Consider the following 16440-nt stretch of genomic DNA (forward strand, 5'->3'; position numbering starts at 1 on the left):
CATCTGAGGCCAGAGTGAAAGAACCAGGGTTCAGCTTCAACACCACTGAGGAAAACCAGGGCTGCGGGTGGGTGAAAGGGCATCACCAAGAGAAAGGGAAGGCGCCGCTCCCCGTGCCCTCAGCCCACAAGGCAAGGCAGGGGGGATGTCACAGGGAGCCCTCGGCTCAAGCCCCGCGGGAGAGCTCTCCCCAGGCAGGGCTCCTACCACAGCCGGCAGGATTTGAGGAGCCGTCCCGCAGCACCTCTGACAGGGACGCTCCTCAAGCCGCCTCCCTTCACGGCCTCCGCCAGGCGCCGAGGCAGCCGCGCGCCTCCCGCCTTCGGCGCGAGCAACCGCCGCGCGCGCGGGGGCGGGGCGGGGCGGGAGGAAGGGGGCTGCGCGCGAGGCGGCCGTCGGCGCTGCAGGGATGCCGCCGGGCCCTATCGGCAGGCGTCCAGGGATAACGGGGGAGGCCGTGACCTCCCGGGCCCGGTACCGGCCCGCATCTGCCGCCGGTCCTGCCGAGAAAACCGGCGGCAGACCGCGGGGGATCGGCTCGTCGCCGCGCGGCCCGGCATTCACCGCGGCCAACGGCTACCAAAGGTGACGAGGGCTGGGGTAACCTCCCCCTCGCGGCCACGTTTCGCCCGCTGCCGGTTCGGAGCCCGGTGACGGCCCGTAAGACGCCGACGGGCGCTACCCGGCCGCCGCTCGCGCCTCAGCCGCCAGCCCCGGCGGGACCCCGCGTGGCACGTGACCGGCGCCTGGTCACGTGGAGGGCGCCGCTCACGCCCGCGGCGGTGGGGGGGGGGAGAGGGCGGGGCACGAGGCCGCCGACCCACCTCACAAGTCCCTCCCCCGCGGGCGACCTCGGTCGCCAGCCCGACGCCTTCTTTGAAAGGCATTTGGCTTCGCCAATGAGAAAGCCGGCGGGGAGGGGGCGGGCGGCGAGGAGGGGGCGGTGGCGGGCGGTGATAGGCTTGCGGCTGGGCGCCAGTCGGCAGGCGCGCGTGGGAGCGGGGCTATATCCTGCTGAGGAGCCGGCGGGGCGGCGGTCGCGGCTGTCGTGGTGGCGTGGGGGACATGGTGGGCTCCAGCGAGGCCGGGGGCGAGTCGTGGCGGGGCCGGTACTACCGGCTGGAGGAGGTGCAGAAGCACAACAACAGCCAGAGCACCTGGATCGTCCTGCACCACCGCATCTACGATGTCACCAAGTTTCTGGACGAGGTGGGTGCCCCGGGGAGGCTGAAGGAGAGGCGCGGCGGCGGGCGGGGGGGAACGCCGCGGGAGCCCCGTGGGGCGGTTGCAGGCTCGCCGGCCGAACCCCCGGGCCGCGGGGGAGGCAGGAGGGCGGCCGCTGTGGGTGCGGCGCAGCAGGGTGCCGCCCCCGGCCGGTCGCGATAGTGCCCTTTGAGAAGCAGTCGTGTGAGGGCCACGGGCCTTGCTGTGGGGGCGGCGGGAGCGGGCTCCGGGCAGGAAAAACCCGAGTGTGCCGAGCGCGCCGTCCGTGTCCCGCCGTCCACCCCCCCCCCCCCCCCCCCGCGTGTAATCCGCTGCTGGGATCTGTTTCTGCCTTCGCCTGCCTTTAAACTTTCTGGCGTCGTAGAAACCCCAGTTCCCCAAAGGCATCGTGCTCTTACTGCTGTCCGGACACACTCGGCGCTGGTGCTGCGAAGCTGCAAAAGCTCCAACTCTTAGTAGAGTACAGGGGTCGGGTTGAATGTTTTTGGTTGTTGGGTTGGGTTCCGCGCCGCCCCCCCCCCCCCCCCCCCAGTTAACGATTAATACTTTTGATCACTTGATGATGATGAGCAATTGATGTAATCATTGGTAGTCATGGTTAATAAAGAAGCATTTTAGTTATTGGACTAAAACATTCCTCTGTGGAGATGCAGAAATGCAACTGCTGAGCAATTTTTTTTCAGTATTAAATGTAGCTAGGATTTATGAGTGATATTTTGAATTTTCTCCCTCACTCCCGTTATTCCTAATCTGTAAAGATCTAGCATCCAATTAAAAAGTGTTGTGGTAGACTTACATTAATTTCTTTGAGAGTATAGTGTAGATTGGTAGTGATGTGACAGAATTCAAGCCTCGGTAGTTCTGTAGCCCCATCTTCATTTCTGTGATTGTAAAGACTTGAAATTCAAAGTATAAATCAAGCATTTTGCAAATAAGAGGTCAACAAGAGGTTTTTCAAAGGCAGTGTTGACAGAGGTAGTCTTTTGTTCTTAAGCTGTGTGCCAGCACGAACTGTTTGGCTTTTCAGCAAGGTGGATTGTGAAACTGATCTACTGACTCTCTTGATTATTTTTTCATCTAGCTCTGTCCCTGGTCTGGTTCATCCTTCAGTTATGGAAATATTTGTTTAGTTAGGCAGGCAAGGCCAGTTTAATTATAGAAGCCCTGGAGGAGAATGCAGTTTTTCATGCAGCAGCAGAGAAATTGGAGTTGCTGTTCTTGGAAACTTGATCAGTTTTGGCTGATACATATTTGTATAAGCAATTCCAGATGGGGGGGGTGAGGAGGGTATTCCCCCCCCCCCCCCCCAAAAAAAAACCCAAAGCCCCTTCTAAACACAACCCAAGAAAAAAACACGCTTGACAAAAAATCCAGAATCTAATGAGCTTTTGGATTTTAGTTGCACAAACAAGCTGACAGCCTCTTCTTTCAGTACGTGTGATGAAATTGGTAAATATTAAGAGTTACTACCTTGTGCAAATTTCTCCAAGAAAGCCTTCATTTCAGGACAACGTTGCTAATTCAGCAGCTTATCAAAAGAATCAGTTTGTCTGTAAGCAGTGACATAGTTGTTTCTTGGACAACTGTGGGGTGTCTGATGCACTCTGGTACACATGGGTCAAATTTTGGCCTCACACTAAACAGCTTTCAATAGAATATGGCTGGTTGTGGAGCTGAAGTTTCTGGGTCATGTTCTGAAATAGGAAATGAATTGAGATTGGATAACTATTTTCAACAAAGTATCTAAATAAAGCTATACTCCTAAGGAAAGTTCTTGGATATTGTCCTGTTCATTGTGTTGGTGATTTTTGGGATGGAACCCTTGGGTTAAAATATTTCATAGGAGTCTTTTTTTTCCTTTTTTTGAATGCTTCTGATACTTGATAAATTAACAGGTAAGTTGCTAATTCTTCTGACACTGTCAGACACCCTGAGGCATTTACATGTGACAGATGAGGAGAAATTGGAGCTAGCCTCTTGCTGGTGCGTTCTGGAGTATGGTAAATGCTTCTCAGTGAAACGGGGATTACATTAGCTGTTTCAGTAGCATTATTAGTTAAACTCAGTTTTACTTCTTGCATTTCCTTGCAGGAGTAGAAGAGCTTAAAATATTTCAAGAATTAAATGTAAGCTATTAAAATAAGTCCAATAGTATTAAAGAAGATACACTGCTAAAGCATCACCTCATTCCTGCTCTTCCCAAGTAGCAAATAAATAAAAGTGTCAGTTTACTAGGGAGTGAAGAACTGGGAATGGAAGCTGACTTCACCAGTCCCATTTCTTAATTTGACAAGCAATCTTTCCAGCCACTGCATTAACCTATGGAAATATTTTCTTATTGATTATGAAGTTAAACTTTACGGTGCTCCAGTGCTAAAGACACCCTGGATGCTCTCATGCCTAGTAAGTGAAAGTATGATGCTGCCTTTCACTTCATTACAGTACTTAAAGGGTGTATTGCCTCTGTCTAGCTGTTGTCTCTTCATAAAGCTTGTAGATGTTTAGTGAAACTTGTTTGGTTTTTGGGAACCATCAACCTCTGTGAACATGTGATTTAAGTTAGATAGTAAATGGACTGGGGGTGGTGATGTGTATGTGTTGGGGGTGATGAGGCTGAAAAGGAGTGGAGGCACCACACAGTGTGACCATATTGGCTTTGTTTTCTAAGGACAAGGCTTAAAAAAGATCATTTGAAATACAGATGACATGCTGGAGGAGGAAAGGATTGTGTATTTTGACACCTTATCCTAGGGGTTACTGAATACACAAGATTCCAGCAACTGCTTTTTCTATAATTCTTTTTTTAAATGCTAGATCTTGGGGAAACTTTATAACTTGAATATATATCTCTGAATTTTCTTCAATTATCAAAGTATATCCTCTAGGAGAGGAAATCAAGAGACCTCAGCTTTTGGAGTGCAGTGTCTGAAAGCCCTTGGCATGAAAGACTATTTCTGAGACCACAAACTTGTATATCCTCTTTTTCATTCAAAGGCTGTTGGACCTGTGTTACAGAAAATTTGGGAAACCTTTTCATAGTTTCAGGTCCTATGCCATTTAAGGGAAAATAGCTACTATAAATGCATGTATACTCACAGCAGGATCTTATGGCTATATCTGTATTGCAGATAATTACATATGTGAATAATATGAAATGTCAATTAATGGATATGTTGATAATGCTCGATATTATTTCTCCACAGTTTAATAAAGCAATCGGACTAGTCAGGCTTTGACATCAATCTAATGAGCGAATCAAGAGTAGCTGGGCCTATAAAAATAAAAATGAAATGATCAGTCTCTTGGTCTACTTCCCATTGTGGTAGGAGTCCTCCCTATGGCTTTTGTGGCAACTTGGCTGGATTCCTTAAACTAGGCAGAGAAGCTAACAAGAATAGGAACATCTCTACCTGAGAGAAATTCCTTGTTCTGGAAACTAACTATGGTATGCATTTAATATTCATCTAATACGGACTTTGGTTAGGTTACTTCAATTGGTGGTGGTCTCAAAATTTAGTGAAAACATTAATGGCCAATGAAAATGGGTTTTTCATAAGGTATGAACTTGTGCTTCAATAGCACTGTTTCTAAACAGAATGGACAGCTCCCACAACATGTTTTGTAATGCTGATCAAATAAAGTGTAGAAAAACAAATATTGTTTTACTCTGTCAGAATGAGAAATGTTCTCTCCACTATGTGGTGATAAGTTATATTCATCCTGTATGATGATATTGTGGAGGAGTAGCATGATACCTTCCATGTTCAAAGTAGTGAATGGCTTACATTGAAAGGTGCTGGTATTAGCACATTTTGAAGTATGTCAATGTATCCTGTGAATTCTTATTGCAGAAACTTGCAGTCTAAGGATTAAAACCAGTGTTATCACTTCCTTAAGCTCTGATGAAGCTTGCAGGAGAATTTGAAAATGCTTTGAAAAATAGCACTTCTTAGCATTCTTTTATGCCTGACACTGCAAGCTATAATTGTTTTGTAAGTGGGGAAATGGGCACCCAGCTACTGGGCATTTCTTTTGTACTTCATCTAAAACCCTAATGATGGTTTTCAAAAATGCACTCTCATAAAGAGATCTACTCTCCTAGGCTCCTAAAATTTTACATGAGTACAGAATTCCTGTCCTGTAACTTAAATAGGTGATGGAAATAACTTTGGAGGACTCTTTTCAGACTACATGAAAGTGCCCTTAAACCAAACAAGCATTAGTCCATCTGTCTTGCACAATAAAGCTGAGGTTCTCTGGGTGTCTCTGGCTCTGTCGCTGCCCCTTTCTGCTTCTCTTTCCCTGTAGCGCAGGAAGTGAAACTCAAATCTATAAGGCTGCAACTGGTGGAGACCTTTGCTAATCTCCCCAAAAGTTAAATTGGACCCTAGATTTGATTCCCCCATTATGGGAAGAGAGAGGTGGCAGGAACTGTGAATTAGGATAGTTATACTTTAATAGAGTCTTGAACTATGGCACTGAGAAAGTTGCATGACCGTAGCGAGGGGGAGAAGAGCTGATAGGCATTCAGGATGAAGTAATTGCAGACTTCTGACCCAGATAAAGCTAATAAGCCATTAAACTCACTACTCTCATCTAAAACTTTCTAATGTGCTGCTGTCAGGAATTAGTCTCTGCTATGTACTAGTGCTGGCTCTGTACAGATATCTGTTATGCTACTAACTTAGATATCTATGTTATTATACTGGGAATGTCCTAGGAATGAGCTAGACTAGCTTAATTTATTAGCAAAAGCTTTTTAATTTCCCTCGAACCACAAGTTTACCTGCAAAAACACTTCATTTATTTGTATTAGCAGGATTTCACTTTAGGAGTCACTATGTATATTGTCTTGTGGGCTTTCCAGTTCCAGGGTCTATCCAGAGGCTCTTCATTAAAGTAGAAATTCTGGTAGCAAGCTTTGTTTACCAGGCAGAAGTGTGAACAAAGGTCCTGTATAAACAAACTCTGAGAAACTCATTGAACTGTGGAAAATGCTCAGCTTTTGATGGAAAAGTTACTTCTTGCCCTCTGTGAGACATTACAGTTGCTCCCTTTCATTAGGGGAGGTAAGTTTTTCCATTAATTACTTGTATTACGTGCTAGTTGTTTGCAGAAAGCTTGTAAGTTTGCATCTTCAAGCACAGGTGCCATCTAAAAGGAAAGTGTTTAGTTTCAAAGCACTTTTATGTATGTCTAGTAGGTTACTAGTAACATCATCTGCTAGATGGCTTAATTTGAGAACCGTGTGTGATTCTTTCTACCTTAGTCTTGCTGATGTGAGGGGAAAAATACTACCAGTTTTCCAGCTGTGGTGGCGAAGGTCAGGGTGAGTTTGTCCCCTTCAGCTGATGTGTGATAGCCACTGGTAGCGGTCACTGTGTTGACACTAACAATGTGGTTTTGTAGACAGACAGATCAGTTATTAATTAGACCAAAAGCTAGTTCTACAGATAAGAGCTGGAGTGCCTCAGTGAAGCTGCCCACATAGCTACGCAATTGCTTTGTAGTGGCACGAGGGAGGGATTTGGGAACAAATTAGTATATGATCATTCTGTAGTCAGCAACCTACAGGTAGTTCGTTAAAGTACTCTGTGAAATAGTTTTAATGTATATGCATTATACTGATAGGTATCCACTTGTTTCGTTGACTGGTGAATTTTGGGGGGGAACTAGTGTAAACCATGTGATCTTGGTGACTTCCTGGAGTAACTGGTGTTTTATCTACTTGCACATGCTGCTAGTGCTTTATGGGTAGTTTAACTTTGCCTGTTGCTACTTGTTGGTGTCTTGTTTGTTAAGCATGTTTTCTGAGGAGTTTTGCCGCCTTCTCTGCTGAAGATGCCACATTTTTCTATTTTGGGGAGTGCAATTCTATAGCATGGTATTAAAAAAACCAAACCCCATGTTGCTGGAGGAATTCTTTGAAGACTTAGTTGTGGCAGTATCTGGGAGAGCCTGTTAGATCCAAGTTCAGCTTCTTAAATGTGCTACACATTTCAAGGCACTGAACTTGAGTGATCCCTCAACTTTTGTCCAGTCTTTTCCCTGAATACTTACTAGAATGGACTCAAGGGCAGGATTTTGGTGAGCATGGCATATTTGCACTTACTAGAATGGACTAAAGGGCAGGATTTTGGTAAGCATGGCATATTTGCACGTCTGCTTGCATAATCTTTACTCTGCATGCACTCTTTTAACCTTTTTTGGCTCAGCTGCTGTGCCTAATCTCTTTATCAATTGCTTAATCTTGCTTTGCTTAGTCATGGTAGGGATCCCTTACCCTTCTAGCAGTGGTATCTTGCCTCTTTTAAAAAAAAAAAAGTGTTGGGTTGTGTTTTTTGGTGGGTTTTTTTTGTTGTTTAATGCAACTTTCTTAATCTGTTAAAATAAATGTCTGCCTTGAATGCAAAGATTCAAGTTTTGGAGTTCTGGTACTGCTGGAAACTGGTAGTAATAGTGTCTTCCTGATCTGTATGAACAAGTCTTAGTTTTGTTGGAAGAGGAGGATTGATAGGAGATTACTATGGTGGATTTGAAGTAAATGCTAACCTGAATTGCCTAGACTAACAGAAATGTTTATGCCATTTCTTTAATCTACTGTCTAAGCATAGCCTTTCTGTTCAGCTATGCTCTAGGCAAGATGACCCTAAATAGTAGAAATTTTGCCTATTTTCATCATTTTAGATCTTGTAGTCAGAAGCATTATAAATGGAATTGAGGCTCCAAAGCCTTGTTTCCTCTGTCACTGGCAAAGTGTTAAACTTATTTCATGGTTGCCTTAATCCAAGGTGTTTTTAACTTGCCTACCTAATAATTCCCAGTGTTTATGTAGTAATATCCTACTTAAAAGTTGAGTGGTGAATTTTTGTGGCACGTTACTTAACTTCAAGTTACTTATTCATATAACAGATGAGAAAATTCACTGAACTGGAACATGTGATATATCTTGCAGTATATGCAGAGTTATTTGATGGATGGAAATGTGGAACTGCATGCAATCCCAAAAGTGCATCTTGGGGAATAATAAAAGTCAATGGAGAACAGGTATTTAGGTTAAGGGAATGGTGATGAGTTGAGGTATTAGGAGACATGGGAGACGACTTCTCTACATCTCAAGGGTTTTATCAGTAATGTGGTTTTGGGATTCCATAATCTGTTGAAACAGAATTGCTGTTCTAGTGTCTTGTATGAGCTTTCAGTTGTGCTTAAATAGTTCCAGAGTAGCTGGCTTACTAGATAGTTATACAGTAATTTCTTTTGGAAAGGACCCTTGAAGGCTATCTGGTCCAACCCCCAGCTCAAACTTGGATTAACTTGAAGGTCAGGTTCCTTAGCACCTTGTGTAGGCAACCTCAAATGGTGGAGATTCTGCGTGCTCCCTTGCCAACTTGTTTCAGTGCTTGATTGCTCTTCTTGTGAATAGCTTTTTTGTTAAATCTACCTGGAATGTTCTTGTTCAACTTATACCTTTTGGCTTTTATCCTTTTGCTGTATAAAGCATTGTTTGGATAAAAATATACATTTCCTGCAGAAGTGAGAGTATGGAATGTAACTTTAGATAATAGTAGGGCTATAAAAGACTGACTGATTCCCATAATATTCTAAATGCTTTAGTTGCTAGGGGTAATGCCTCTTACTGCTCTGTTGCTGATGGAGTAGAGACTTAGCTTCCTTGGTTTTGGCTTCAGAGAGTACATAAAGCTCTCTAGTTATTCACAGAGGCTTATATTTGCTCTAAGAAGACTAGCACCTGATTTTGCAAGGACAATTTTTTTATTTTTAGAAATGTAGAAATTAAGAATTTCCATTTTTAGAATGTTTAATGGTTTTCAGTAACAAATGCAACTATTAAACATTGCAGCACCCAGGTGGTGAAGAGGTCCTCAGGGAGCAAGCTGGGGGAGATGCTACGGAGAACTTTGAAGATGTTGGCCATTCCACAGATGCAAGGACACTGTCAGAAGACTTTATTATTGGGGAACTTCATCCGGTGAGTACGTGAGAGTACCAGTACTGGCTGTTGACTATAGTGTTTTTGCATCTAGTTGTTTCTCTGGTAATTTACCTCAAAATAAAGGAGAGCTGCTAGTTTGGTTGGATGCCCGCCCTGCAGCTGTTTGTGGATGGACCTGGGCTGGAGATAGGTTCCCCCAATGCGAAGGGATTTGATTAGTGTAGCATAAGGATTGTCACATCTAAAAGTTTGCTGCTTTGAAATATTTTACAGCTTAGTTCTTGATAAACTGAATATGGAATCATGCCATTTCTGGTGCACCTTGTGAGCTTTATAATGAGACTCTATAACCCCTGACGGTGATATGTGAGAATGTCTAGGCCTTTTCTTATGTTGATATGCAGAGTGATTACTAAGAGACACTATCATAATTGTAAATATTTATGCCAGGCTTCCATCTGGATCTCAAAGTACAAACTTGGCTCTTCATATGTATGTTTAGAAAACAGCTACTGTAAGCACTGTACTTCTAGTTTGGTGCTCTGTCTTCCCCCTCTCTGGCTCACCTGGTTTTGAGCTGTATCAGTGTTCCCTACTTGTAGCTGTCAGGGTTGTTTATGATCAGTTCGCACTGGATCATCTGTCACTTCCTCTTTTCTATACTGTCCTTAACGTTTCCTGTACTTCTAACAAGCACCCTTCTGCTGTCTCAAGTTTTGAAGGATTTATTTCTAGCTACAGAGCTGCTGCCTTGGCTTCCGTCAGATAGGCCTTATTTAAGCTCTCCTGCATCTTAATAGTTGAAAACCACTTGTTAGTGGTTTAGGCTGCTAGTGTGCCCATCTGGTCTACTTTACTGCCCATCCCTGCCTCTTCTCTCTTCCTCTTCTGTCTGTTTTGTGTATGTTTTGTCTTGTATTTGGGGTAAATATCACTGTCCTGAGTAGAATATTTCACAGTAAGATTCCTGATCTTGTATCTGTCTTAGGTCCTCTCTTGATAAATATTAGTAGTGTAGCTTCTCCTAATATGAAATAATTGAGCTCTGATGCACGTTTGTTAACATTGCAGGCTTGTTGTCTATTTCAGATGGCAGTTGATGCCAGTAAAGTTGTTAACCTGGCTACCAGTCCAGTTCTTCTTTGTTTGACAAGTGCCTGTTTTCATTTGATATGAAACAAACAGCATGATAATTTCGTGTATAAATACAGCACTGTCAAGATTATATACTGTTGGGCTTTTTTTTGTAATGAATGTGACCATTTCAAGTAAAACTGCATGAGGTTTCGGAAGATCCATAGAATTTGGGACCTTTGCACTGGACATTGGCCCAAACCTAGTTAGAAGACTTTGCCCAATAATACGAGTAGACTAATGTGGTAGCAATCGGTGTATAAGCTAAGGTTATGTGTTTATATACTGTTTAGAGGCAAAGGAAATGCAAAAACATGGGCACAAGAAATAATGAAATATGTTGGAGACTCGGGTTTCTTGTCTTTATTGTATACTGGGAAGTATTATTTATGGAAGTGATCTTGTTTATGGTACAAAATCATACACTGACATCTATGCTCTTGCAAGTCTGTTTCCTAGGTAAAAGTAGGCACACATTAACAGAATAAACTGCAAACTGAATTTAGTGATAAATGGTTTTTTTTGAATGCTTTGTGTTTTTGTCTAAATGTTTCTTGCTTGTTTTCTTGCAGGATGATAGAGGGAAGCTTCAGAAACCAACAGTAAGTGTGTTTCTTGAAATGCCACATTGTTTCCCTTGGGTATTAGGGACAGTGTCTGTCTGTAAATGGTATACCCCCAGAGGCAAAAATAATTCAACTTGATTTAAGTGTCGTATTTCAGGTCATAAATCTCTTAAACCTGTTCATCTGGCTTCATATTATTCTTCCTGTTAGCTGTTCTTTTCTTTAATCTGTATGGTTTCGAACCAAGAGGTTACTAAGTGTGATGGCATTACACTGTAGCAAAAAGGTAAGCCTAGAATCAGTCAATGGTTTTCTAATATTCAGTTTAAGAAAAAAATTGGTTTATAGACAAAATGGATTAAACTAGTAAGTGTTTGTGGGGAAAAAAATGTGATGCTTAACAAGATATTGGTAACACTAGTAGATAGAGAATGCAGAGGCATTTGATTGCTGTACCATACATCAGTTATTTTGCAGTTGTGATCCCTTTTCAAGGTGAAAATACTGTTTGATTCCTGACTTTCCGTAGATTTTGCTTAGTGTCCTGTCAATTCAGTATTGCACTTATTTTCTAATGGTTTTTTTCCTATCTTTAATAGAATAAAGTTGTCTTGGCACTCAACTATCAAACTCATAAAATTCAGATGTCCCTTAAAGGAGCAAGTGCATCAGGGATTAATTTGTATAGTTGCTGCTGCTGAGTGTATAGAGGATATTTGCTCAGGTGTACCTAACAGTACAGCAGTGCACTTAGGAAATAGCTGAAGATTATTTTTAAATGAAGTGTAGTAGGTATAGGATCTTACTCCTGCTGTTTGAGAGATTACTTTTAAGAAACAATTGCTTTTGTAAGGTCTTCCAATAATATGATGTACGTTGAAGGAAAGAGAGTAAAAAAACATATATATATATATACACACACTGAAATGTTTGCTATAGCAATTATTCATTTTATTATTAAGTACTGGAACTAGTCTACTAACAAAACTAAGAAATGGAGTTGTGACTGGAATTCAGAGCTTCTTCCCACTGAGAATAACATCTGCTATTCTGATTTCTTTTGAAATTCAGGGTAGTTTACACTCAAGCTGTAAGAGCAGCAACCATCAATGCAACTGAGAAACAGACTGCCCAGTGCAAGTTGTAGTATACAATACCTTGATTAAGCTCACAGGAACTTAGTAAACTGAAGCACTTAGAATATTAGTTTGGCCAAAGCGTGGTCAGTTGGGAGTTAAGATGTATCCAAATGACTTTTTACTACATTCCTGTTTGGCTTATTCCCTTGTTTTAGTGCTGGTCATAGTTATCTACAGGACATGTAGGTCATCTGTCCCTACAGAATGAAGCTGGAGCACTTTCCTCCAGCAGGATGTGTGGATGTAGCTGATAAGACAGTTTCACTTTGGGTTGCACTCTGGGTGGCTAACCTGACAGGTTAGCCTTGTGCCCTGGCTCTCTAGGAGCTGTCAGAAGGCCTTGTGTTTTCAAATGTCCTTCTCGTCCTTGCACTGTACTTAAAGTACCCTCAGTGTACATGTCCAGTGTCATAGTGTTTAAAAACAAGTTTTCATGAGCTGGGCTATATTTCTCTTGCTGTCTTGATGTGAGGGGAAGCCATGCCCTGGCCCTGGATGTGGCAAGACTGTTGTAGAAGGTGTTAGGCTTGATAGCGTGGGCATAAGCTGTTCCATGCTCTTTGGCTTTGGGATTAGTTTTTCATGGAGGTGTTCACAAAACCAATATAGATGTAATCACTGAGTCTTATTCTTTTAAACATGGTATGTGTCACATGTAAACCTATGATGATTTGGGTGCTTGTAAAAGTAGTCTGTTTGAAACTATGAGAGGATGTTAGGAATCTTTTGCTTTTTAAACGAATTGCAAATATTCTGATACTGAGGCAATTAATTTTTCAGTGATGGATCTTGTACCAGTAAATTTAAGTACAATTTTAATGCTTGGATCTTTTAAATGCACTTAGGGCCATGTGCAATTAGTAGTATTCAAATTAATAAGTCTTCATATAAATTGTACCCAACTGGGATTTGATCTCGTAGTGCTTCTTTTTCCATGGATACTGAACAAGAAGTCCAAATAGGTATCAGAAACAACTATAATAATTTGACTGATTCTTATGCAGTCTGAAACACCACACTAAAAAACTGAGTTTAATAAGCCTTGTAGATGTAAATTAGTAGCTTTCTTCATTTAAGTTTGACATAAGAAATATTTGTGTATTAATTCAGAGTCTTTTCATTTAGATTTTAGGCAAGTAAGGAATCTTTGTCTTTTAGGTGACTAAAACTTTTTCAAATGTAACCTAAGGTTGAAGTTAGCTTCATGGAAAACTTTCAGCAAAGTTCCTTTCAATGATATTTTTTTTTAAATAACTTGATGCAATGTTGACTACAGAAACTGCAGCTAGATAGCTTCTAATACAACAGTCTGTTATAGGAATGCTGATGAAATGCTTTCCAAATGCGATGCACTGAGTTGTTTTTTAAATTAGTCCCACTTAATGAGTTTTGAGAAATTGAGGGGTAGTTAAGATGGAGAGGGGTGTCTGCCTGATGTAAATATCTTCTTATGCTTTGCTTTCCAGGAAACTCTTATTACCACTGCTCAGTCTAATTCCAGGTATAGTATGACACCTGATGTCAAACTTGAAGTTCCTCATGATTATGTTTCTGAAGCTTAGGAAGCTGAATAGCTTCTATGTGCTGGAAGCTTAGATGTCAGAGGATGGTGCATGAAAATTTCTGTTCTACATAAAGTCCAAGTTGGCATCTATGTGTACCACTTTACAAGCATGTTAGCTTACTAGCTAGATTTTTTTTCTCACACTGATATGTATCAGTATCTACCAAATGGTTTATGTTGCACAAGCCTTCATTTCTGGAGATTTATCAGGTGAATAGAAGACACTTGGTGCCATTGCTGCCTTTTTTTACTGACATGGATACCTCATTTTAAAAATTTGCTACAAATGCTGCATCTGGAGGAAACAAGAGGGTTGTGTCTATAAGAAGGAAAATCCGTCAGAATTGGAGGGGGGGACCACTTTGTAACACCACTGAATCAAACTTTATATCCTGCTGACAATTGCCTATTGCTGAAACCTGAGGCTGTTCCATGCCCCTCTGAGTGGGGAGCTTGGGTGCTTGAAAATGTCATGTGATGCTGCTACTTAAATGTCTTTTGAATGAATGATATTCTGGGCAGCACGCCATGACTTTAAGGGTGTCTGGAGTCTTCTCTAGTAAGCAAACTTCTTGTAAGCTCTAGTACAAAGCCTTAACAGTACAAGGTTTTTAACCTGGCTAGAGTATTACTGGCCATCCCAGGTGTTCTATTGCCCTAACTTTGAAGTATTTGTTGGAATGGGGAGGAAGGACTTCTTTAAGCAAGGACCTTTTTTTTTTTTTTTTTTTTTTTTTTTTTTTTTCTTTTAAACTTGCTGGTTGTCACTTCCTAAACTGCTGTTTCAAAAACTTGCTTCTAGTTCATGGTCCAACTGGGTGATCCCGGCAATAGCAGCAATTATTGTGGCCCTGATGTATCGTTCCTACATGTCAGAGTAAGCGCCTTACTGAGAACTAATGCAAGAAGAGACTGATCTGGGAGAGAATATAAGCAATCCTAACCCAATATGTTTCTGGAAAAAGCCTGGTGTTTGAAGAAAAATTCAACTTTTTCAGAAAACTGAACAATTCTTTTCTGCTGTGCACTTTTCTTAATGTTGTCTTCTTTGCTGTTCTGAAGTGATAAAAAGGCAGCATTTCTCTTTTAGTATAACAATTTTATTCTCTAATGAATTATTTCATAACTGTATTGGTTTCTGTGTTAGAGTATTGTTTTGTATGTAACACTGATTCTGGTTATTTCTCTTTAATCTGTAATGGGGTCCATAGGACTCTCTTTACATATAAATTTTACAGCTTTAAATGACTACCAAAACTGTACATGTATTTGTCCATGTACACAACTTCACTTAACTTAAAAAATAATGTTGTCTTCAATATAGTATGTTTGAATGAAATGCTAACTAAATGTAATAGAAAAAGCTGAGTGGAGTAGTAGGTATAGGTGCCTGTAAGCAGTTGGGCCCTACTCATCAGGCTATAATGAGCTGATTGTCTTTCCTTTCCTCTTGACATCTGCTCTTACAGTTGTTGTAGATACTCCTCCTAGCAAACAGTTCTGTTTGGTTCCTGTTGAAAAATTCAGGGGAAATACGAAACCCAATGTTTGGCCCAATTATGTCTGTCTCAGTTTTGTGAAAAGTAGTTCTTTTTTGGAGAAAAAAAAAAAAAGTAACTGCTACTAAATAATACTGTTCCTGCCAAGCACTCAGGTGACTCTAAGAATTTGTTCTGGAACTTTTAGACTCTTATAAATTCTTGAACTTTGTCATGTCATGTACATTGTAAGGGAAAAAATGATAGATGGAATCTGTTCCTGACTGTTCTGTGATGTGCTCCTTGGTGCTTTACTATGAAGAGATGACTGTTTTCACTGCTAAATACAAGATAACTGAAAGTTTGCATTTTATGGTGAACATTTTTAGTCATATGTAAATGATCATGAATAAAAGTTTAATTGCTTACTCTTGCTGGCTTAAATACATTCATTTCAAACTTTTTTTGAAGGCCTTGGAAGGGATGCTCTTGCATATTGGGACACTTTTCAGAAGTACCTCTTTGGTGCATGCTGAAAGTTGAGGTATGTCCCTTATGCAGGGAAGTAGCATGTAAAAAATAAGACAGTGTATTATGGAGCAGTTAGCATAGACAAATGTTTTCATCAGCGTGACCTCAGTACCAACTAGTGACTCTGCAGTGGTTTGGCCCTGCAAGCTCTGCCATCTTGACGTTCACCAGGACTCAAAAGACTATTCCAAGGGCTGCTTCTTAGCAGCGCCAGGGAAGATGCATGAAGTTTAGGCTCTGTGTCAAGTCAAATCAAATTGAAAGATAGTACACTGTAAACATGAGCTTAAAAAAAATAAATACATAAAATTGGGGAAGGAGAAGTGCTGTGACTTCAGGAGATTGTCTTGTGCATCTGTAGGACTATGTCAATACAGGAATCCTTTAAGAATTCTTTGTTGTGGGATTCCTTTTGTGGGAATTCCTTTACTGTTATAGCAAATGAGGATATCTTATATAGCTTCAACTGTGAAAGTGTTTAGTCTCTCTTACATTTGTATTCATTTGTTCTGTCAGACTTGGTTTACAGATACAGATGTGCACTTATAGCAGATCCCATCAACTTCTTTAGTTGGAAATTTTAACCTGCAGTATAAATGGCAGTGTTTGGGATTGTGTCTAGCACTAACTTATGTCCTCTTTTTGCCCTAGCTTTTCCTCTGAATGTGGTGAAGCAGAGTTTAAAAACTGAGACTTTATTGACTTTTTTTACAGATAACGTTTAAAAAGGATATATTAACTCTGAGTTGGTATTTAGATTTATAAATCAAGTTTCAAGTACTGAATTTTCAGTTAGTTTTTAAAATAACATTTTAAGTTCACATGTCTAGGTGAGGTAAAAACTCCA

The 16440-nt window shown here is 41.4% G+C and overlaps 1 protein-coding gene across 4 annotated transcripts; it reads left to right on the forward strand.

Annotated features, from left to right (window-relative positions):
* Positions 1–1019: 1019 nt before the first annotated feature.
* LOC128142053 (cytochrome b5) lies at positions 1020–15490 on the forward strand. Of its 4 annotated transcripts, none has more exons than XM_052787666.1 (6): positions 7475–7520; positions 8180–8271; positions 9089–9217; positions 10888–10917; positions 13487–13521; positions 14387–15490. In XM_052787666.1, exons 1-6 carry the CDS (start codon positions 7490–7492, stop codon positions 14463–14465), a joined length of 396 nt encoding a protein of 131 aa, XP_052643626.1. In that variant the 5' UTR covers positions 7475–7489; the 3' UTR covers positions 14466–15490. The 4 variants fall into 4 exon arrangements, with proteins under 4 accessions (XP_052643625.1, XP_052643626.1, XP_052643624.1 ...); XM_052787664.1 differs by lacking the exon at positions 7475–7520 and adding an exon at positions 7603–7674 and having other exon boundaries at positions 8137–8271; XM_052787667.1 differs by lacking the exon at positions 7475–7520 and adding an exon at positions 7616–7658.
* Positions 15491–16440: the final 950 nt, after the last annotated feature.

Source organism: Harpia harpyja, chromosome 5, assembly GCF_026419915.1.
Source record: "Harpia harpyja isolate bHarHar1 chromosome 5, bHarHar1 primary haplotype, whole genome shotgun sequence".
NCBI classification, from domain to species: domain Eukaryota; kingdom Metazoa; phylum Chordata; class Aves; order Accipitriformes; family Accipitridae; genus Harpia; species Harpia harpyja.